Here is a 23,965-nt window from a genome sequence, read left to right on the forward strand (position 1 = left end):
CCAACTTTAGGATCCAGTATATCTCACGATCTAAGAGTTTGTTTAATGTTCCCCCCTCTCAAAGGAAAGGTCACAAGCTCCAATCCCTGTAACATAAGGGTAGAGAAATCCTCTCCATGGCACTCCACACAGTGTTTTGAGACCATGGAGACGTGTCTCAAATTAAAGTGGGCGACATTGGATAAATGTTTCAGTGTGTGTACCTTAAGGGGGTTTGTGGTACACCCCACATATTGAAGATGACACTCTTGGCAGGTAAAGACATAGATAACATACGCTGTTTTGCAATTTATGTATTGTTTTATAGCATATTCCCTATAATCAAAGCATGAGGTCACTGTAGTGGAATTCTTCATTACTCCACAGCATATGCATCTATTATGCCCACAGCGATAAGAGCCCTGATGTACCAGCCAAGTAGGTTTGCTTTCTATACCTTCCACAAAAAGGATAAGGGACAGCTTCTGCCCAATGGTGGGAGCCCTCCTCGAACTACACCTGTACCCATGTTTCAGAGCCCCTTTATATGCCAAATCAGATGCAATAAGGGGCATATGTGTATGGATGATCGCACAAATTTCCTTAAATTCTTCACTATAAGTAGTGACAAATGTAATGTGTGAGGTAGACTTGTCCGTGGTCTGTTTAGGGCTGCTTTTCATAACAGTAAGATCTGACCGTGCTTTGCCAGAAGCTACCCTCCTACCCCTATCTATGTCCCATGGTGCATACCCAGGTAGCCATGTTGAAGTTTGTTCTGCCTCCCGCAAGAAATCATTCTCAAGAGAACAGTACCTCTGGACACAAATCATTTCTCCCACAGGGCGATTCCGGACTACATGTGGGGGGTGACACGACGCTGCATATAAGATTGCATTTACAGCAGTACTTTTTCTGTACATAGATGTATGTATCCTGTGTCGGTCAGAGTCACCCCTCATATGCAGATCCTATAAATCTACTTTAACTCCTGTATATGTCACTGTAAAGGATAACTTGTACGAATTGGTATTGGTAGCTCCATACCAACTCGTGCAACTTATCCTTTATGGCTACACATAGAAATGAATTCCTTATTGTAGTATAAGGACAGCATACACTTGAAATTAGTATAATAACAAGGAAATATATGAAATTGAAGTGGTAGATGTTGGGGTCTGTATATCTGATCCATTGTTCCTTTAGGAGGTGAGCCACTGCCAGAGATGTCAAACAGCCGATTTCTCTTCCCTTATTGAAATAAATATGGGCATACAGTAAAAACAAGCACGCATCTTTATAGTCCAGCTATCTAAATGATGTCCTTTAGGCCAGGTCCACATGCAGCAGAATTTTCTGTCATGGATCTCGACTGCTACATGCAGATTGTGCTGCTGATTCACCACAAATTCAACCTCAGGCACTGAAGAGGTGAAGTCCATTTGTGAAGTCAAAATTAGTGGTATTTCCAAAAGCTGCCACACTTTCTAATTTCTGTGCAGATTTTTTTCCTGTACATGTGGATGGAGTGTTGTAAACCCTATCTATTTATATAATCTTGTATGGAGAAAAAAAGTAACAAACAGAAGTATGATAAAACTAGAAAAAACAGGTAGTGAGTACTTGCTCACCTTATGATGTTGCACTTAGAGTGCAACATCTAATATTGCATATCGCCCTGTATGATGGGCAAGTAGCCGGGGTGCAGCCAGAAGCTCTCCCGTCCGGAGGTGTCCTTCGGTCGGTGTAGAGATGAATGCAGAGCGTCCGCAGGATTCGCGGGCAGAGGGAATGAAAGGCTTCGCATGGCACTTCTCACGGGGTTTTGTAGTATAAAGAAAGGCTCCAGTCGATAAGTACAGAGGCAGACTTGGTGAATATGAAATCAATAAATAACAGTTCTTTATTGTAGATACAGCGCTAGGACTACACGTTTCAAGGGGTGGGACCCCCTCTTCGTCAGGTCCAATAATATTACAGATAGCAAAAGAAGTCATATTTATATGAGAAAAGCCCGCGAAAAATCATAATAAGAAAATTGTATAACAGTAAATATATAGCTTAGACATTCATAAAATTTAACTATAAAACTGTCCGATCACACAGGATTTTGGCAAAAGAAAAACTCTGTCACAATATAAAACACGTATTCTTCAAATATTTTTCGAATCAGATCAGAATAAAATCCTCTGGTGTGGAACACTGAAACTGAATACCCAGGAGAGAAGTGGAGCGATTGCTTACACCGGAGACTTCACATCGGATCGCTGCGGTCTCCTCAGGTGCCAGCACTGGATGGGAGACCGCAGCGGGCCGACTGTGATCAGCAGGGCATCCTCCGCCTGGTAGATGCATAGTATACAGATTGAATTATTATCCGATGTCAACTTTCTGGTGTTTTGTGAAAGTAGACATATCTTTGCGCGGTATTAACTACCAAGTGTGTTAACGAAAAATTGTCATAACTGATAGAAGTGAACCGGTACCGGGAACTCCACATCCGAGTCGCTACAGTCAAACGAACATATAACCCCTGGATGGAGGACCACAGGGAGCCGGACAGTCATCAACACATACATAGAGGGGGACATCACCCGCCCAACACATCAATCATGCATGGGACCAGGTCACCAATTTTGGATAATTTCTGCAGATCAATTACAAACAATTACCAATACCATGGATCAACGGGACATATCTCAGAAAGACTTCACAGGTATGTCAAAGGGTTACATCAACTTTCGAAAATGGAGAGAGAACATGCTCTATGGACAATTCCGGAGGACCAGAAAAAACTGCTCCAAAGACCGAACCTTTTTCCAACAAGCAGAAATTCTCAAAGCCGTTTTGGGGAGAAAGGGTACCCTAAAAAAACAGTGGAAGATGCCCTGAACAAGGCTAAACTATTATATCAGGATGACTGCCTGACCAGAACAGCTCCTGGTATAAAGAATGTTAGTAAAGATGCAACCACCGATCTGGAATCAACAACACCCAAAAATCTATCGGGGACTAGAATCCAGAAAAACGTAATCGATCTGGAAGAGAGATACAGCAACAACTTTATAACTATGTACTCGGGAGGAAACCGAAAAATTTGAGAAATCCTCAATAGACATTGGGGCATTCTCAGAACCGACCCCTATCTTAAGAGTGTTTTACCTGAGAAACCAGGAGTCACCTTTCGACGGGCTCCCACACTATGGAGCCTAATTGCCCCGAGACCTACAAACAAAAAGAAAAAACTTCAAGATGTGAATCCTAATCCCATCCCCTTGAAAAATGTAGCATACAATTGTAATAAGCCATGATGTCTATGCTGCTCCATAATAGGACATCATTTAACTGAATTTCGCAGCACATATACTGGTGAACAGTTCCCTATTAAATTTCCTCTAAACTGTCAGTCATCATATGTAATCTAAGTGATAAACTGCAAATGTGGTAAACAATATGTGGGTTGTACGACCCAGCGACTCCATCACCGTTTAAATCAACATCGAAGTAACATCCGTAAAAACTTCGTACAACACAGTTTATCTAGACACATTGCACTTTGCCATCGGGATGAAATTTCTACTAACATCATATCTATAATACCGATTGACTATATTGCCCCACACATCAGCAATAGATTCGAGACACCTTCTCGCAAAGAAATGTTCTGGATATATACTCTTCAATCCTTACAGCCTCAGGGGCTGAATGAAGCGACAGAAACAATTTATTAACCCTCCAGTATCAATAAGTACAGGGCCCCCCTATTACAAACTGCACAGGTTTAATCATGGCTTTTTTCCCTCTTGTGTTGATGTAACTCTTTGACATACCTGTGAAGTCTTTCTGAGTTATGTCCCGTTGATCCATGGTATTGGTAATTGTTTGTAATTGATCTGCAGAAATGATCAAAAATTGGTGACCTGGTCCCATGCATGATTGATGTGTTGGGCGGGTGATGTCCCACTCTATGTAGGTGTTGATGGCTGTTCGGCTCCCTGTGGTCCTCCATCCAGGGGTTATATGTTCGTTTGACTGTAGCGACTCGGTTGTGGAGTTCCCAGTGCCTATCACTGGTTCACAACTATCAGTTATGCCAATTTTTCGTTAACACACTTGGTAGTTAATACCGCGCAAAGATATGTCTACTTTCACAAAACACCAGAAAGTTGACATCAGATAATAATTCAATCTGTATACTATGCATCTACCAGGCGGAGGATGCCCTGCTGATCCAGTGCTGGCACCTGAGGAGACCGTAGCGATCCGATGTGAAGTCTCCGGTGTAAGCAATCGCTCCACTTCTCTCCTGGGTATTCAGTTTCAGTGTTCCATTCTGATCTGATTCGAAAAATATTTGAAGAATACGTGTTTTATATTGTGACAGAGTTTTTCTTTTGCCAACATCCTGTGTGATCGGACAGTTTTATAGTTTAATTTTATGAATGTCTAAGTTATATATTTACTGTTGTACAATTTTCTTATTATGATTTTTTGCGGGCTTTTCTCATATAAATATGACGTCTTTTGACGTCTTTTGATGAAAAGGGGGTCCCACCCCTTGAAACGCGTAGTCCTAGCGCTGTATCTACAATAAAGAATTTTTATTTATTGATTTCATATTCACCAAGTCTGCCTCTGCCTTTCTTTATACTACAAGACCCCGGGTGAAGCGCCTTGCGAAGCCTTTCATTCCCTCTGCCCGCAAATCCTGCAGACGCTCTGCATTCTATCTATTTATATGCTACTGTAAATTGCTGTAGGTTTGCAGTGAGGACATTTCCTCCAGTCTGAATTTAACCTAAAGATCCTAAGGAGACATTACAACGTCTTGCTTGCATTCAGTAGGCAATGAATGGAATAAGTACATAAAGGCAGATAGTTATTAAGACAGAGCAAAGCAGAAGTAGTTACTCAACCGTTATGTTTTACATGTTATTTTTTTCCTGTTATGCATTTGAATACTCACTGTTCATCTTGCATCTTGTAGGCATCATTCCCAGGGAACCTGCAACTTGTTATTGTTTTGCGGCCCACAGGATTATTACAGCGAACCCTATCAGACATTGGATTCAAATTTAACAAAGATGACTTTAAAATGAAGGTGCCGGTAAGTGACAAGTACAAGAAGACTCTCTATAGATTAAAAGCCAATTTTTTCCTATATTTCATATTATTTCCTAGATTCTCCATTAGATTGTTATAGGCTTACTTAAAGGGGTACTCCACCCCTAGACATCTTATCCCCTAAGATGTCTGATCGCGGGGGTCTCGCTTGACCCCCATAATATAGCATGCAGCACCCACCTGTATCTGCTTCCAGCAGTGCTGGAGGTTCTGGCTCCCGAACACGGGAATGGAAGATCGTGACGTCACCACTCCGCCCCCCATGTGATGTCACATCCCGCCCCCTCAATGCAAGTCTATGGAAGCTGTCACGCCCCCTCCCATAGGCTTGCATTGAGGGGGCGGAGCGTGACGTCACACGGGGGCGGAGCCGTGATGTCACAATGCTCCAGCCCTGTGATCGACAGTAATCAGACTGATTTTAACGGGGTGCGGCGTGCAAGATCACGGGGGTCCCCAGCAGCGGGACCCCCTCGATCAGGCATCTTATACCCTATCCTTACGATAGGGGATAAGATGTCTAAGCACTGGAGTACCCCTTTAAATAACACACTGTAAGTCCTTAGTGTTTTCTGAATCCAAAAGTAAGAGCAGTTGTTTATACACATGTGGCCTTCCATAGACTGTAACTTGTCTAAGCAGGTAAACCCTTATTTGGTCAAGTACTTTTTGTAAAGAGATTGGGCACTGTATTTTGACCAACCAAGTAGTTAAATTAGGGGGGGCACACATTTTCATATTCTCTATTTAATATATTTTTCTCATTTTGACTAACACATATATTTTTGTTGAATTTTATAATTTCAGATTTAGAAATGTAAAATGATTGCAACCCAATAAAAGTTAAAATGATTAGTACTAAGAAATAATACCATGGAAAAAGCCCTTCTGGTAAAGAATCCCTCTTGTCCATATAATAAAAAATACATTATAAATAAAATCCTTTTCTTAATTCATTCATTTTATAGGTGATATCTTACAATATCCTGTGGTTCACCACCAGGGGTTAAGTCCTTGGGAAAGAAAGTGTGGGAACTCACCCATGATTTCATTCAAGGACTGGTCCTGCTAATGGAAACAGTACTCCTGCTGTGGAAAAAGTGCAGGAACTCAGTTCCCACGCGTTCCTGCAGGACTTGAGCCCTGTTCACCACCAACATGTTTCAAGCGCATTGCTCTTCGTCATGGGCTTCAAGGTGAACTGCAGGATATGGCCTTGTTGTGTGAATGTTCAATTTGATTATAGTCTGTGTCTGGAGTTGCAGCTCATCTGAATTGACCTAAATGGGGTTCAGCCGAAATACACAGTTAATAGTGGAGCTGTGTCTGGGAGAAAAACTCAGGCTCCATTTTCTAATCTCATTCCACCCATTCAGAATTATTAATACATTAATACAAGCAATAAAGCAATAGAAAAGCATGGTATGTGATCTCTTCCTTGGCATGTTGAGACAGGGTACTGGAGATATATTACAATAGATTTTCAAAAAATTAAAATAAAATCAGTGTAACTGATTTTAGTTTTTATTGGAAATTCAGTAAGAAATAAATAAATTAACCCATGTCATCACTGAAGGGGGGGGGGGGAGGGTTGTTGCTCCCTGATGTAATCCTGTTTAGGACACCAATAAATTGAGTGCATCAAAAGGAATAGTATCCCCCCACCCCCCACTGATCCTGCTTCTCTATTTTTCAAGAAATCTAGAAAAACTATGTGAATTAATACCTAGGGCACAGATGCTTCCTATGTGGTCAGATATCTCGGCCACTACAGACTTATGAATACTTGGTAAGAAGTCAACGGTTCCAAAGAGAAATGGATTCTTCCAAAGAAAAGCAAAATCACTTATTTATTTCATAATGGGTGATCACAATCATATACCATATAACTCGGCATGGGCTGCTGGTTAGTTTTACTGTGCTTGATAGTGGTCTCAGGACTGGACTGAAACGCGTTGTGTGGTTTCATTTTCCATTATGAAATACATAAGTAGTTTTGATGCTCTGTGGATAAAAGTCTGTTACTCCTTGGAACTGTTGGCTTCTTATGAATATTCACAGCTCCTCAGCACCTGGGGTATCTGAACACATCATAAGTGCCAGCATCCTGAGCATTCATTCACAAAAATGTAGTAGCTGATATATGAAACAGGAGTCTGCAGCCACATGAAAAGTTACACTGTGAGCCCTATTTAATAAAGTGTAGTCACAGCACTAATAGACGGGACTCACCATGACCAACCATATTGGTAACTTATGTGCTATGTACTTTAACAGTCTGCAAACTACATCTGTGAGATGGCTTTGTATCTTTGTTTTTGAGCTATTGTTGCTTCTGTAATTTTTCTTATGGTTGGTCAAGGATTACTCGGAACAGTGGCATCCCATAGTAGTGCCATGTTGAAAACTTGGGATTATTTATAGTTCTACTTCTACTTGTAATAATACTAATAATACTAATTCTTACAGGATGGGTAGGTACTGTTCAAGATTGGGCATACATTTTCATTTTCCTACAGTTCTTTTGACTTACTGCTCAGTTAGACTGGGTTCACACTACGTCATTTTCGAGTGTGATTCCACTTTAAAATTGTGCTTGGAAATTCCAGTGCAGCCAGTAAGTCCCATTGCTGTCAATGCAATTTTGCAGCACTGTGCACACTACAGAATTTCAGCTTCCTCTGCTTAAATCCCTCTGCCAAAAGAATGAACTCAGTCAGTCTTTCAGCAGAATAACGCACCGGATACATTGTAGTCTTTGAAGATGTCATTTTCCACATTGTCCTACGGACGGATGATTCAGTTGAACCTGTCATCTGAACCTAGCCTTAGAGTACATCCACACACAGCATGTTTGGCTGTTAAGCTAGGTTCACTACGGAATTTCCGCCTGCAATTCCGCTTTGAAATTGCAGGCGGAAATTCCTCTTGCTAAAATGTATAGTGTAGTGAATGGGTTTCCATTTACAAATTCACACTTCGGAATTTATGTAGCGGAATTTGTGACTGGAAAATCTGCCTGGAAATTTCCGTCTGAAGAATGGCGGTGCTCTTTCTTCAGGTGGAAATCCGTGCGGAACACATTGCAGTCTATTGGAGACTGCAGTGTCCACATGGTCCTAGTACCGACTGATTCAGTCAGCGCAGACCGCACTCAGAATCTCCGGGCGGAAATTTTCTGCCCGGAAATTCCGTAGTCTGAACCTAGCCTTACAAGTTAGTTACATAGCAGATGCTACACAGGGACACATTTAAAAGTCATATTATCTCATACATAAAGAAATCTTAAATTTGGAGTTTTGCAGAAAGTAGTTTGTGATAACACACCAATGTTCTTTTAAAAAGAATGAATTTCCCATCTGTATGCAGATCATAATGCTGAATTCAGCAGCAGAATTGCAGAATTATATTGACAAGTCACAACTCACACAAGACCTGGGTGGCACATTGGATTATTGCCATAAAAACTGGCTCTCACATCGCACAGTAAGTCTTTATAATAGTTCTTCTAGTACTGTATACAGTTACTGTTTTACCCATAATGTTTCTGTGTAATATTTACTACATCTGAAGCATATATTGGTGCGCTGACAGTTACTCGTGTCTTTTTTTTTTTTGTCATAGGCTATAGAAAGTTTTGCCCTGATGGTTAAGCAGACAGCACAGACTTTACAGTCCTTTGGGACAGAATTAGCTGAGACAGAGTTGCCCAATGATGTGATAACCACCAATTCTCTTTTAGCTGTGCACACAGAAAAGAAGGATAAAATGAAGGTGAGTAAACTATGATCACTGTATGTTTCATGTGTCTTTATGGCTATGTTTGTAACTACATGTAGATGTCTCCAGAAGACTATTTGGCTAGTAAAATCTACAGAACAGAACCACATTTGTTAATGTTCATAAAACCCAAAGAATAATGGAAGGGATGTAATGTTAAAAGTAGAAATCATTTCTGTGTTTTTCGCGTCAGTGTTATTTGCTGAAGCTTAACTATACTTCTTTCATGGTTGCAAGATATACTTCATACTAAAGTTCACTTTTATTTATATAACCTGTTTTATTCCAATGGTCATGTTTATTTGATGCAGAACGATCTGGGATTAGCACTGAAACAAGGAAATGATCTCTTGGAAAGGATTAGGCAGCCTATTCGAGAAGACCCTGAATACAGGATGAACCAAGACCAACAGGATAACCAAACAACCATAGAGAGGTGAGATCATTCAGAACATGCACATACTCATCCTATTTATGTGCATCATGTCATGATTTCATTCAGAGAGAGAGTTTGTAGAGTTTTAGTTGTATGGTATGATAGAATGTACTGATCAACAAAGACTACATTACTAAAGTTTGTTCTCAGAACACCATTTTCCCCTAGAATTAAGTTATTGGGAGCTTAATGGGAGTTTCAATGGGAGCAATTAGAAAATATAGCAGTTTTTTTCCAAAAATTGCACAGTGTCTGTCCATAGGTTGTGTTTGAGATCCTCCTCCTTTCCTATTAGATTGTTCACCCGCACGGACAGGACCCCTTTTCCCTCTGTGCCAGTCTGTTTCTTATTTAAATCATGTTTATTGTATTTGTTTCTTGCCACGTGGTATTTACTTAAACCACTTTGTCAAACATACAGGGCCCTGGAGCTAATGGCACTGTAAAATAGTAATAATAATAGCAGCTCAGCCTTTCTAATCCTGGACAACTTATTTAAGCCATTGTACTGAATTGAGTGAATTGGTTTTGCTCATTGATTCCTGGCCTAAGCCAGTATCATGTTCTAATGTGCCTATCATCCTCAGAGGACTGTTTGGCAAATTAGGCTTAAAATGGCATTTTATAGACCATTGTGTGAAAATGGAAACAGTGAGTTTTAATAGTTTAAACCTTTGACTGCTGATAACATATCTAATACAGTATGCCTTTAAATGCTTGGCACAGGTAGAATACAAGGACTGGATTTTGGTATTTTAATTTCCAGAACCTTACAGTAGTACATCCAAAGTTTAGGGCCCATGTGATCTTCAGCTCCAGACTGAAGAGACGCAGGCCATGCTGGGCGATACATTTACTGAGGCAACTGCGCAGTGTCCAATGAACTTCATGCATGAGCCCTTTTCTGATGTACAGGACTCGTACATGCAACTTGCTGTGTCTTGTACAGTTGCCTCTGCAACTGTACTTCCCAACGTGGCCTGCGTATCCTTACGCTGAAGCTTAAGATTGTGCAGGCCTGAAACTTTGGATGAAAATTTTAAATTTTACCAGGCTCAATATTCTAGCTTTAGGTTGGTTTCACACATTGGAAAGTCCATCGTATTTTATAGACTTATGGTCTTCCCTGTAAAATACATGGCCCAGATTTATCAAACTGTGTGAAAGAAAAACTGGAGTAATTTTCCCACAGCAACAAATCACAGCTCAGCAAACAAGCTCTGGTAAAGTGAAACCTGAGCTGTGATTTCACTCTATTTTTTCTCTCACACAGTTTCATAAATCTGGGCCCATGACCTGACAGACACATTAGCATTCTGTAGGGTTCACAGGATGCCAACAAATCTTGCATGATAAATCTTACATAGCATAATGGCTTCCATTTATGACAGAAGCCATGACGGTAGTGTGAACAGAGCCATCCTGGTTGTGTGTGTGTTTAAGGGATGGGTAAAAAAAAGTGTAAAAAAAAATAAAAGGAGACTATAGAGGTAGAATTTACACCAAGACCCTTGTGCCCTCCTGTGAGAGTAACCAAAGCCCCTGTGCCACAAAAAATAACACAAGTATTATAACCGGCATGCAGTTGTTGAGGGGCCCTGTTACAGATTTTGACTTGGGTTCTATGAGCTTCATGTTACTAAACAACGAGTTGGCATAAAAGACATTTGTGGTTTATTATATTTGTGCCCCCACCCCATATCTTTGCATTATGCATCTCTCATTGTCTTCTTTCTACAGACTAATTATTCAACTAAATGAAACTGAAACAGCATTTGGTGAGTTTTGGACAAAGCATCAACAAAAGCTTGAACAGTGCCTAGAACTGCGACATTTTGAGACAAACTTTCGAGAGGTGAGGTAGAAAAATGGAATGAATTAATGGTGCAATGGGACTTCCTAACAAGAAAATGTTAGTTATATCTATGTTGCTCTATAAAGTGTTTTCAAGGTATTATTGTTTCCACTTAGATCAAGGCAACTCTGGACAGTATTTATGAGAGGTTATCAACCTTTAAAGATGTGGGGAACAGCTGCTCCCATGTGGAACACATATTAAAGGATCTTTGCAGTTTTGAGGAAAAGGCCCAGGTGAGCTTCATCATCTTTAAAGAGTACCTGTTACTAAATAAACTTTTCTAAACTACCTCAGGTTATGTTCCCCTAACACTCCTCCCACCTTTAGAAAACATTTCAGAGCTTTAAAAAGCTGTGTATCATACCTTTATTCTTGCTCACATAGTAAAATCTTCCAGCAGAAGAATGTGGGCGTTTCCCAGCAGGCATTATGTCACTGAAGCCTGCTGGGGGACCATGTCTGCCCTCAGATTGTTGCAGCACTGTGATGAATAGAAGACCTCAAGCTCTGTGCAGAGAAACACTTCCTGAGTTTGGTCTCCTGCCATTACAAGCAGGAGACCAAAATATGAGATTTCTACCAGACTGAATGTGTTCTGGCCAAGAAAGGAGACCCCTGGTGGCCAGAAGTATATAGCAAACAAACTGACATAAAATATATGGAAGCCAATTACAAAAGTTATTCATTTGGCATAAGGAGTCAAATATTAAAATCATGTTTAATGACAGTACCCATTTAAGGTTCCTGTACATGGCCATATTACAGCTCCTTTTTTGAGTGAAGTCGAACTAAGTCTTCCATAGAAGTACAGGAGCCTATTACTGTACCTTGTATGCCTCCATGTAGAGAAGTATTCTCCCTTAACCCCTTAAGGACTCAGCCCATTTTGGCCTTAAGGACTCAGACAATTTAATTTTTACGTTTTCATTTTTTCCTCCCCGCCTTCTAAAAATCATAACTCTTTTATATTTTCATCCACAGACTAGTATGAGGGCTTGTTTTTTGCGCGACCAGTTGTCCATTGTAATGCCATCACTCACTTTACCATAAAATGTATGGTGCAACCAAAAAACACTATTTTTGTGGGGAAATGAAAAAGAAAAAGCGCAATTTTGCTAATTTTGCTAATTGTGGAAGGTTTCGTTTTCACACCATACAATTTACGGTAAAAATGACATGTGTTCTTTATTCTGCGGGTCAATACGATTAAAATGATACCCATTATTACATACTTTTCTATTATTGTTGCGCTTAGAAAAAATCACAAACTTTTTAACCAAATTAGTACGTTTATAATCCCTTTATTTTGATGACCTCTAACTTTTTCATTTTTCCGTATAAGCGGCGGTATGAGGGCTCATTTTTTGCGCCATGATCTGTACTTTTTTTTGATACCACATTTGCATCTAAAAAACTTTTAATACATTTTTCATAATTTTTTTTTAAATAAAATGTATTAAAAAAAAGTAGCAATTTTTGAATTTTTTTTTTTACGTTCACGCTGTTCACCGTACGGGATCATTAACATTTTATTTTAATAGTTCGGACATTTACGCACGCGGCGATTCCAAATATGTCTATTAAATTTATTTTTTATGCTTTTTGGGGATAAAATAGGAAAAAACGGACGTTTTACTTTTTTATTGGGCGAGGGGATTTTTCACTTTTTTTTTACTTTTACTTTTACATTTTTTTTTACACTTGAATAGTCCCCATAGGGGACTATTCATAGCAATACCATGATTGCTAATACTGATCTGTTCTATGTATAGGACAACAGATCAGTGTTATCGGTCATCTTCTGCTCTGGTCTGCTCGATGTCAGACCAGAGCAGAAGACACTGGGAGCCGGAAGGAGGAAGAGGAGGGGACCTCGGTGCGGCGTTCTGAATGATCGGATCCCCGCAGCAGCGCTGCGGGCGATCCGATCATTCATTGAAATCGCGCACTGCCGCAGATGCCGGGATCTGTATTGATCCCGGCACCTGAGGGGTTAATGGCGGACGCCCACGAGATCGCGGGCGTCGGCCATTGCCGGCGGGTCCCTGGCTGCGATCAGCAGCCGGGATCAGCCGCGCATGACACGGGCATCGCTCCGATGCCCGCGGTTATGCACAGGACGTTAATGTACGTCCTGGTGCGTTAAGTACCACCGCACCAGGATGTACATTTATGTCCTGGGTCCTTAAGGGGTTAAACGCGTTTATTCTAGTGAGAATATTTCTGTACATACGGAGGCAGTATGGTGCCATATTAAAAGACATATACAGCCTCCACCTGGGTGTACATAAGCACTTACTGTTATTTTTGTCTGTTTTAGACTTTATCCCTATGGCACAGCTGTATACCAGTTCTTGCAGCAATATTCACAAAACCACAGCAAAAAAAGCTATTTTCAAAAATTGCTGCATTCTTGACGTAATTTTGCAAAATATATGCTGGATAATTATGGCCAGCCTTTTGTATTGTAAGACTACTGTATGTAGGTGTCTTTTTATATGTTTCTCCTCATTTTATAGTGTAATCGTATACAGTTTTACTTATGACTTTGTAGTAATAAATTTGCAGCTGTAAAGCAAAGAAATTCCCTATTTCTCATTAGGAAAATATACAGGCGGCACAGGTCTTGGCAAGACACGGTGACCATCTCATCCTAAGTAACCACTATGCTGTGGACTCCATCCTCCCAAAGTGCAATGAGCTTCATCATCTATGCGGTGACATCAGTAGTATCATCCAGGAAAGGCGGGAGCGGCTTCACAGGTCTCTCGAACTTCACAGGCGTCTGGAGAAGGTTGGTGAACAATGGCAATGATATGCTTCTTGGACCTTATTGAAAACTGTCTGATAGAATCTCTTCTCTGATTTTGTATATTTATTTATTCTTCGCCCCATTTTTTTGCAGTCTCACCCTAATGACTATAAATGTCACCTACACATTACTTTCACCTTCTGTTTTCCAGATATTTTCCACCAGCCTGTGTCTAACCATTGCATTTATTGTTCTCTTGTTACATTGTCCTTTTGTCAATGCCTTTTGCTTTTATTTCTACTTCATTAATAAACCAACATGGTTAATTACAAGTTCTAAATTAGATGGAAATGACATTGCTGCTCCATGTGTGTCTACTACTACTGTGATGGGTAGATTAGCTGCAAGCAGTATAGAAACAAGCAATGCATCCTAATATCTGCACAGTGCTGCATTTGTCTCTGCTTAGTGACCTAATACTCCAATGAGATTGGAGATGTACAGTACTAATGTAAGTCCATGTGATCTTATGATATTGTGTATACTTTTCAGACTATGGAGTGGTGTGATGAGGGCATATATTTACTGGCTTCTCAACCTGTGGATAAGTTCCAGTCCCAAGATGGAGCAGAATCTGCACTTCAAGAAATTGAAAAGTTCCTTGAAAGTGGCACAGAGAATTCTATTAAAGATTTGCCTGGTGTTCTTACTCAGTATGAAGGGATTCTGACTCTAGAACTACAGGTCATTTTTTGTTATTAAATTTATTGGAACGGATTCTTATCAATAGTAAATTCTGATAAAATATATATATATTTTTTTTGCATAACAGGAACATGTTCACAAGGTGTTCCAGAAGCAGCAGAGTATGCAAGAGATGTTTGAGAAGCGGAAAGGAAGCTTGCGGAAGCTTGCCGCGAAACAAACTCGGCCTGTGCAGCCTGTTGCTCCTAGGCCAGAAGCATATACCAAGTCCCCTAATTCTTCTCCAGGTGAAATATACTTTGTTTCATTCAGCTACCTGTTTTAACATATGCATCAAGCTATTTAATATTGTGTATCTGTTTAAGTTACTGACAGATTTCTCTCCCTTACCTAGTTCTCCAGAGAGCCTCGGAACACAGAGGTAGTGAAGAAAGTGTTATTCAAAGAAGAATGAACTATCGCAGAGCCAAGGTGTGTTACATATATAGGAAATTTGTCATCAGTACGTCCCCTATTGTTTCAAAAAAGCTTTTATGTTTAACAAATTTTAAAGAATTTTTGGTTAATTTTTTTCTATTTTTCCATTTTGCTATATTTATTTTCAAAATAATCCTTAAATCCTGAAAACAATTACTGGAGATGTATGGCCTCCTTTAGCTTAGACTTTGGTACAGATGACTTTCCTGAAGTATCCTCCTCATCATCACAGACAGGAGTACAGTGATGGGTGGCACCAGTAGATAAAACACAATTCACAATAGCTATAGCTCACAGCATAGTCTCCTCTCTCTGTGGAATGACCTCTGCACAGGCCATAGAGTATGCCCAGAAACCTCTCTCATTTATGTCAATAGCCAGGTCCAGACTATTATTGCCTATGTTCATGTGGTTGCTCTAAAACATATCTCTAAATGTTGTTAAAAACAGCTTAGGCAAGATTGCTGCCCCCCCCCCCCCCCCCCCCATAATAATGTAAACACAATAAATAAAAAAATATGTACAATCAGAAAATAGAAACCATCAGATCAATCAGAAAAACACAAATAAATGTGTTTCATTATCTGACTCTAGTAGGTTCAAAAAATATAGGTGATATATCCCTTTAAAGAGGGTGTTCTCAGCTGTTCAGACATGTCTGTTTAAAGTGCATTGTCACCTTCGTACAAGACACATATGCACCAGCAGTTAAGGCATTAGAAGACGTGAAAGACAAGCTTCTCCAACTGTTTGGCTGGATTAGAAAAAGATGCCATTGTAACTTTACAAACTGAGGCCAGACTAAGAAAAGGTATGCTCTCTCACATATCCTAATGCCCTTGTACGGAGGTAACAGATGCACTTTAATAAATAATAATATTCTCCATAATATAACCGTTCTGGAGCATCTTTTCTTAGAACTGTCCCTTGAGCTGTTCCTTTGTTTTTCCTATCTAGAAATTGCTGAAGTTATCACATTTTGTTGAGATACACCCCTTTAAAAAAGGAGAATGTTAAAGCCCAGATGTCAATGTATTCATACATTATTTTAGGGTGAATACTAGTATTTACTGAAATAGACAGGTCATCTTTAATGTAGGTGTCCGGTGCAGTATTGCACTACTTCAAAAACAAGTGATATTTTTCAACTTAATTTACCAAATTGTTATGTATTTTTTCTTGTAGACTGAGGTAGATGGTCAAGTTAGGAGTTCTTCCATGATGGAGGACGAAGAAAACTTGGCAGTACTACGAAGGTACTGAGTATATACTTTTGTGCTAACCACCAAATAACAATTGTATACTTTTCAAGTTTTTTGAACTTACCCTATTGTAAACTACATACCATAGTTTTGGGACTATGTTTCTGTAAAATCTGTGGTGTATTTGTATTTGTGTATGGTAGAAGCAGTTTACCCCTTTTGCCGAATTCTAAATTATGCACAGAAGAGCTAAATTTATCAATCGAGCGCAATGAGTTTAATAAATTGGGGGCAAATATAGTAATCTCCTCAATTTACTCTTTGAAAATGGAGCCGATGATTTAGAGAATCTTGCTTCCAAGATGGCTTATATTTGCGTTAAAAATATGGTCATTGCGCAAGATTTCTGCGGGTAAATGAAATGTACGCAGTTAAAAAATTTGTGCGTACTAAGGTACACAAAACCTACACATCTGGAGGATTTTGCGCAAAAATATCCGCATGTTTGGTGGAAAATTAAAGACACATATTAGTTTATATACGGTACTATAAAGGGTTTTAGATTAATATTTCTCAGTTGTACACACTAAAAGAGCTTGTACCTTTTTTTCTTTCAAGGCATGTTATGAATGAACTCCTAGAGACAGAAAGAGTGTATGTTGAAGAGCTTCTGTCTGTTCTTGAGGTATGATGTTATATAATACACGTTCTACATATACAAGTATTGGAGCCCTTTATACTCTTTGATCATTCTTAACTGTATTATTGTATTAAAAATGTATTCACATTATTCTTTGTCATCATTCGCACAATGGGATCTTATCTAACTAATGTTATGTTTATCATGCTGTCTATAGGGATATGCTGCTGAGATGGAGAATCCGTTAGCCATGCATCTCCTCTCTCCACTTCTTCTGAACAAAAAGGATGTGTTGTTTGGAAATATGGAAGAAATCTACCATTTTCATAACAGGTGAGTTCTTCGTCTTTAACATTTCATGGCATGTTATATTATAAAGGACAAAAAAAAAAATTTGTACTTCAAATTATAGATAAGCACAGTTAAGGGAATGTGTCATCAAAGAAAAAACTATTGTTTAAATCAAGTTTTTATGTTAAGCATATTTTTAAGAATTTTTGTTGATGTGTGTTTTAACTTTACATTTTTCCATCTATACTGTAAAATAATCCTAAAATGCTGCAGTTTTTCTTCTTGTCACCAGGCCTAATATTAAGCTGAGACTTTATGTTCTGTACAGATCACTTTCCAGCAGTCTCCTTCTTATTGCAAGGTGATTTGAGTATAACAGAGGATCTTCTTGACAGGTCACAGAGCATGCCCAGAAAATACTCCCATTCTGGTGTACAGGGTCTGGATCAGACTGTTGTGGTTATGTCCATGAGGCCTGCTGTAAAGCATATTCCTAAAAAGAACTCAGCCGACATAGCTACCCCATAATAATGTAGAAATATATCATTTAAAAAAATCACAGTCAGAAAATAGAAAAAGATTAGAAAAATGACATGTTTCACTGGCTCTGATCAGGAAAAAAGTTTAGGCAACACATTTATTTTAAGAAGTCCCATTGCATCATTGTAAGAACACTAGCTGAGAACAGCAACTGATTTAAAGTTCAAAAATGTATCCCCTTTCCTAATAAGTGTCAGATGGCAGGTGGTCCCAGAGCTCCATTCATTGTCTATGAAGCTGCTAGAGGTACAGTTCTCCATAGACAATGAATGAAGAGGTGGCACATATGCGTGACTCGTTCATGCAAATGTGCAACCTTGTTCAAAACAAACATTTGGGTCCCCATCCAGGAGATCACAGGGGTCCCAGAGGACAAGGGGATAAGATAACTTGGAATGCTCCTAACTGTCAGAGTGACTTAGTACATAAAATGATTATGGAGTGCTAACCATTTTATATATAGATAGAGAATTGAGCTTTCTACAGTGAACCTCTTCGAGATGCCCATGGCCCACCCAACATTGCGCAGAAAGTTTTCTTCTGGGGGGGGGGCTCCTCAAAGTATACATTAGGAACTAAAATCTGTCACAAAAAATCTGGTCTGGGTGGTCTTTTCCAAGAGGTGCTATTTTGGAGTGGTTTGACTTATATTCATTGCATTACTAACACTTAGGTTTTGTCCTTCTTTTCATGGAGGAAATATGCTGTACACATGTAGACTTTAGGGTAAATTATGATGTAGATGAAGGCCAAAGTAATATTGCTTGACTTTCATAATCACCCACAAAATTCAGCTTGATGCTACTGTCTAAAGACACGAGGATGTGTTTGATTAAACATGACAGACCAAGCTATATATCTATAGGAGACATATCAGTTAGAAGCTACTTTGTTGTTTCCTAGAAGACAGCAAGAGGTATTACCCTTACTGGAGGGATGTGGTAGTGGTATGAATTCCTCTCTGATAATAAGAGTGGGAAGAGGGGCAGCTAACCGGACCAAAATTAGACTGGATATTTTAAGTGATGGGGATGAGAGAAAGCAAAATATGGCTTCTAAAGGGATATGAGCAGAGGCTAGACAGACGAGAAATGTATCAAGATGCAGTTAAAGAATTTTTCAAATATTGAGGATTTTTTTTTCTTGTTTTTGTTTTGCGATATATGATTTTATTGCATACATTGTGTATGTGAACAGCCTAACAGGTTTACTAATAAAATGTTTTTTTTTGTTTTTTTTCCCCAGAATATTCTTAAGAGAGTTGGAGAACTACATTGACTATCCTGAGCTAGTAGGGAGATGTTTTCTAGAAAGGGTACGTATTACAATTACATATAACAAGAAGAATTGATGTTGCTATTTCATAATTCATATACTGATAATATAATTTATCACAGGAATGTTCCAGCAGTGCACCCTAAGCAGAGTCATCTTCAGCATAAAGCCTCACGTACCATAAGAGAGGCTGTACATTGGAGGAGCACAGTGATTCTGTGTGCCTCCACATGGTTCACAGTGCACCATCAGATGTTGGAGATTTTCTCTCATATAAGCAATAGTTTTTAGTCTGTAAAATGAATTCTTAGGAGATGCCACCTTTGTGTTTACCAAATTCTGCAGAATTATATACAGAGGCATACAGATAATAGCAGGGCTCTGAAGAAGCATATAGCTGTCTTAATATGGCTTCATACAATTTCGAGTTTGCTAAAAATATGGCCATATATAAGGCCTGGATTCCTACAATGCACTCAATTATTCAATTAAGTTGTCTTTTGATACCTAGTTTGCAGTAGATGTATCAAAAATAATTTAACTGATTGTGATAATTATGAGCCATATGAGGCTTTAGTCTCATATGGCTCTTAGTGCTCAGCAGCATTAATTTTGATAAAAATAAACAAAATTCCCTGAGGATTCCATGGCACTGTCATTAAAATTATTTTTGTTGCATATGATACCGCAGGTAAAATAAATAAGATTTGTAATTTACTCCTTGTAAAAAAAAACAATTTCTTTTTATGTCACTTTCATGGCCTTAATCTGGCCACTAGTGGTCTCCCTTCTGGTCCGGACCGCATTCTGTCTGCTCAAAAACACAGGCTATGGTCTCCTGCTGGACTGGCAGAAGCCGGGCCAGAACTGAACTAGCTGGGTTTTTGGTTCCACCCCTTCTCCTGGGATAGAAAGGCTGGACTAGGGACTTTCTTCTGCAATGATTGGCTACGATAATCATGTGACCCAAGTCATCATCCTTCTGTGTACAGTAAATGTAGTTTTGCTAACCCTTTACACTCTAACGGGGAGATTTGTCAAAACCTGTCCAGAGGAAAAGTTGCTGAGTTGCCCATAGCAAGTAATCAGATCACTTCTTTTATTTTTGAAAAGGCCTCTGAAAAATTAAAGAAGCAATCTGATTGGTTGCTATGGGCAACTGGGCAACTTTTCCTCTGGACAGGTTTTAATAAATCTTCCCCTTAGAGTCTAAAAGGTTAGCAACACTGCATTTACTGTACACATAAATGGTGCAATGCACATGGATATATCTTATACACTTTATGCAATAAGAAAACCTTTGACTCTAAGCCATCTAACAACATTCTTAGGATGATAGCTGAAACAGTCGTACTGGGACACTACACCTGCACAGCTGGGCAGCCAGAGCACTACTGTACTATGGATAATCAATAAAGGGGATTCAGTAAAACCTTATTTGCACAATTAGTCATTGTTCCGGAGATCAGACCTCCCATTATAAAGTGATGGCATATTATATCAATATGTCAAAGCTATCAATATGCTTTATGAGATTAAAATAGTCCTTTAAGGTCTGCGATATATGTAGGTCCTTTATGGGGTTATTATATGCTGAATACTGTTACAAGGACTGAATACACCTGTCACTTATATTTATAGCTGTGCACAAATTATTCTATACCGAATTTGTGTTGTTGTGTTACAAAACCTAGATGGAAGATTTCCAGATTTATGAGAAGTACTGCCAGAACAAGCCCCGCTCTGAGAGCCTGTGGCGCCAGTGTTCTGATGCTACCTTTTTTCAGGTAACTGTACATCACTGTCATACATATAAGCAGCATGTAATCTAATGGATCAGTGTCAATAAAATACTGCATTTTGTAGGAATGCCAAAGGAAACTGGATCATAAGCTAAGCCTGGATTCCTACCTTCTGAAACCAGTTCAGAGGATAACAAAGTACCAATTGCTTTTAAAGGTATCTAAATAAATTACCCACATTATAGGTGCAATATAGATTTTTCTAGTGCAAAAATTCAAATATCAAATAACAAATATCAATGTGAACGGTTATGTCAAATGAACATCTTAAAAGGGGTCCCCTGCGCAGGATCCTGTTTACTAGTCAGAGTAGAAATCAATTAAAGAAAGAACAGCTTATGCTTTGTCAGACTTAGCCTGGCTAAGTATTGCATGGGGATTAAAGGGCCAAAACTGATCAGGGAGGGGTAATAATAAAAAAAAACACTCACACTCCTACCTTTTTTGCTTTACAGAGCATTTGGTCCCCTATGTTCAGCACCTCCAGGTTTAGAGATGTGATGTCACATGCCCACTTAGCCAGTCCAATCTGAATGCTCCATCAATCATACTGGCGGTGTCCATCATAAAACTTACAATACACAACTCCTAATAATAATAAAATATGTATACATGAACTGACAGAAAACACACAAGGAGTGAATGTTGGCTTTATACAGATAAACCAATACAGTGATCCCTCAACTTACAATGGCCTCAACATACAATAGTTTTAACATACAATGATCTTTTCTGGACCATCGTAACTTGAAACCAGACTCAACATACAATACTACAGACAGTCCAGCTCTGTGAAACCTGTCAATAGCTGGAAGAACCGACCAATCAGAATGGGCAGTCACTGTTAAAACACCTGTATTACTGAAGTGTATGCACTGACTGGTGTCTGGTAGCGCCCCCTACAGTACAGGGAGGTATTACATGTTCTGTACTCTTTACCTGTACCAGGCTTACCTGCACCGTTGGACACCAGATAAGGGCGACTCCATGTTACTTTTTTAGTACATTGCCTGTACTGTACAGGACCCCGAAGAAGCTCCTGTCGTCTACATAGACCAGTGTTTCCCAAGCAGGGTGCCCCCGGCTGTTGCAAAACTACAACTCCCAGCATGCGCGGACAGCCTTTGGCTGTCCGGGCATGCTGGGAGTTGTAGTTTTGCAACAGCTGGTGGCTCCCTGCTTGGGAAACACTGACCTAGACAGTGATTAAAGCTCCCAGCAGATCTTTCTTACTTTTATATGTAAGTACTTGCTTTATCTATATTAGTTATCTACTTATTTTTCTTTAATTCTCACTTTTTTCCTATTTTTGGATGACATTTTGGGGCTTTAGAACCGATTACCAGATTTCCATAGAGTTCTGGTCTCAACATACAATAGTTTCAACATACAATGGTCATCCCAGAACCAATTAATATTGTAACTTGAGGGACCACTGTAGTTCATACAATATGCACAATGAAAAATACATGATAATAATGTCCATGTAATTTGTCAGGGATATATTTAAACAAGATTAATATGCATCAAATTGTATGTACATGTGAGATATACCGCAGAGGGTACAATGCAGTTAGTTGTATACACTATACAAACCAGAGCTGGACATGGTGAGATAATGCCAGTGAGACATCCACAAGACCCTGGCATGTATATTGCCCATTGCTTACATGAAAGTTTATCTTATGTAATATCTACATACAGTAAATTAATGCTTTACACTCCTGACATTCTTAGAAAGTTCTTACATACAAAATAAAATATATATATAAAAAAATGTAATCTTATATTAAATATAATATAAAAAAAAAGTGTTACTCATTTTCCATAAATGTTAAACATATCAATAAAGGCAAATTCATGAAGTCTACTATTGGGGCCCGGCACAAACCAACAGATGTTGCAGTCAGTGGGTGACTATGCTGGAGCTTCTCGTACTTGTGGAGATCAGCATAGTCTCCCACCACTCTGTTTAACTGATGGGGAATATAGATGCCAAATACATGGATTAGAAGAAAGTTTAAGAATAACCTTAATACAGAGCCAAATATTTTCGGTAGATTTCTATAGATGAAATTCTGTCATATTTTGGATTGATGAGAACTTACTTGCATTGATACATGAAAGCTCCATAGTTGCAGTTACTCCACAGCACAACAGTTTTAGAAATACCTAGAATGATTGTATGTTCTGCTTAGGAAATGTTGAAGTACAGTAAGAACTGTGAAGGCGCTGAAGATTTGCAGGAAGCTTTGGCTTCTATACTTGGCATTCTCAAAGCTGTCAACGACTCCATGCACCAAATTGCTATCACTGGATATGAAGTAGGTGGTTATGGAGCCAATTTATATCTTACATTAAATGTATTAAATTTGACATTTATAGCTAACGCTATCACTTTCCTAGCAACACCTTATTGTATTTAAGTGCTGCAGGTACAAATAGCAGTCTAAGCTTTGTAGTCAGTAGTAGAGATGAGTGAACTTACAGTAAATTCGATTTGTCACGAACTTCTCGGCTCGGCAGTTGATGACTTTTCCTGCATAAATTAGTTCAGCTTTCAGGTGCTCTGGTGGGTTGGGAAAGGTGGATAGAGTCCTAGGAAAGACTCTCTCCTAGGACTGTATCCACCTTTTCCAGCCCACCGGAGCACCTGAAAGCAGAACTAATTTATGCAGGAAAAGTCATCAACTGCCGAGCCGAGAAGTTCGTGATGAATCGAATTTACTGTAAGTTCACTCATCTCTAGTCAGTAGGCTAAGGTTTGTAGTCCATGGTATCAATATCTAATGTATTTTCTTAGGAATTGGTCATATAACTTCTGTCTTTTACACAACAATTATAGGGAAATTGTACATTGTGTCTGCTTAAATAGGCACTGTCACCAACTTTATTTTTTGATATGTTGTAGTACTTATGTCCTTTTTCAGTTAGGCTGCACTCGCTCCCTGCCTGTCAATCAGACAGGCGGGAGCGAGCGCATTTGCTCCCCGGCCACTGGCTGGGAGGCCACTCCTCCCGCACATCGCCGCCTCGTTGCCGCCGCTGTCCCTGCACGCCCGCTGCCGGACTCTGCAGTAACTGCAAGTGTAATGAGGGAACGG

The 23,965-nt window shown here is 39.3% G+C and overlaps 1 protein-coding gene across 8 annotated transcripts in view; it reads left to right on the forward strand.

The window, feature by feature from the left end:
- Positions 1 to 23,965, forward strand: part of MCF2L (MCF.2 cell line derived transforming sequence like) — a 307,099-nt gene that overhangs the window by 252,657 nt on the left and 30,477 nt on the right. For all 8 annotated transcript variants that reach the window (XM_056555797.1, XM_056555802.1, XM_056555804.1 and 5 more), the window contains 17 exons: positions 4,967 to 5,086; positions 8,473 to 8,589; positions 8,728 to 8,877; positions 9,195 to 9,319; positions 11,060 to 11,174; positions 11,291 to 11,410; positions 13,780 to 13,971; positions 14,482 to 14,673; positions 14,762 to 14,921; positions 15,029 to 15,105; positions 16,297 to 16,367; positions 16,932 to 16,998; positions 17,171 to 17,286; positions 19,030 to 19,099; positions 20,754 to 20,846; positions 20,926 to 21,018; positions 23,060 to 23,185. In XM_056555797.1, the coding sequence (XP_056411772.1) occupies positions 4,967 to 5,086; positions 8,473 to 8,589; positions 8,728 to 8,877; positions 9,195 to 9,319; positions 11,060 to 11,174; positions 11,291 to 11,410; positions 13,780 to 13,971; positions 14,482 to 14,673; positions 14,762 to 14,921; positions 15,029 to 15,105; positions 16,297 to 16,367; positions 16,932 to 16,998; positions 17,171 to 17,286; positions 19,030 to 19,099; positions 20,754 to 20,846; positions 20,926 to 21,018; positions 23,060 to 23,185 (2,004 nt within the window). The remainder of the gene's footprint in view (positions 1 to 4,966; positions 5,087 to 8,472; positions 8,590 to 8,727; positions 8,878 to 9,194; positions 9,320 to 11,059; positions 11,175 to 11,290; positions 11,411 to 13,779; positions 13,972 to 14,481; positions 14,674 to 14,761; positions 14,922 to 15,028; positions 15,106 to 16,296; positions 16,368 to 16,931; positions 16,999 to 17,170; positions 17,287 to 19,029; positions 19,100 to 20,753; positions 20,847 to 20,925; positions 21,019 to 23,059; positions 23,186 to 23,965) is intronic.

Source organism: Hyla sarda, chromosome 2, assembly GCF_029499605.1.
Source record: "Hyla sarda isolate aHylSar1 chromosome 2, aHylSar1.hap1, whole genome shotgun sequence".
Taxonomy (NCBI): Eukaryota; Metazoa; Chordata; class Amphibia; order Anura; family Hylidae; genus Hyla; species Hyla sarda.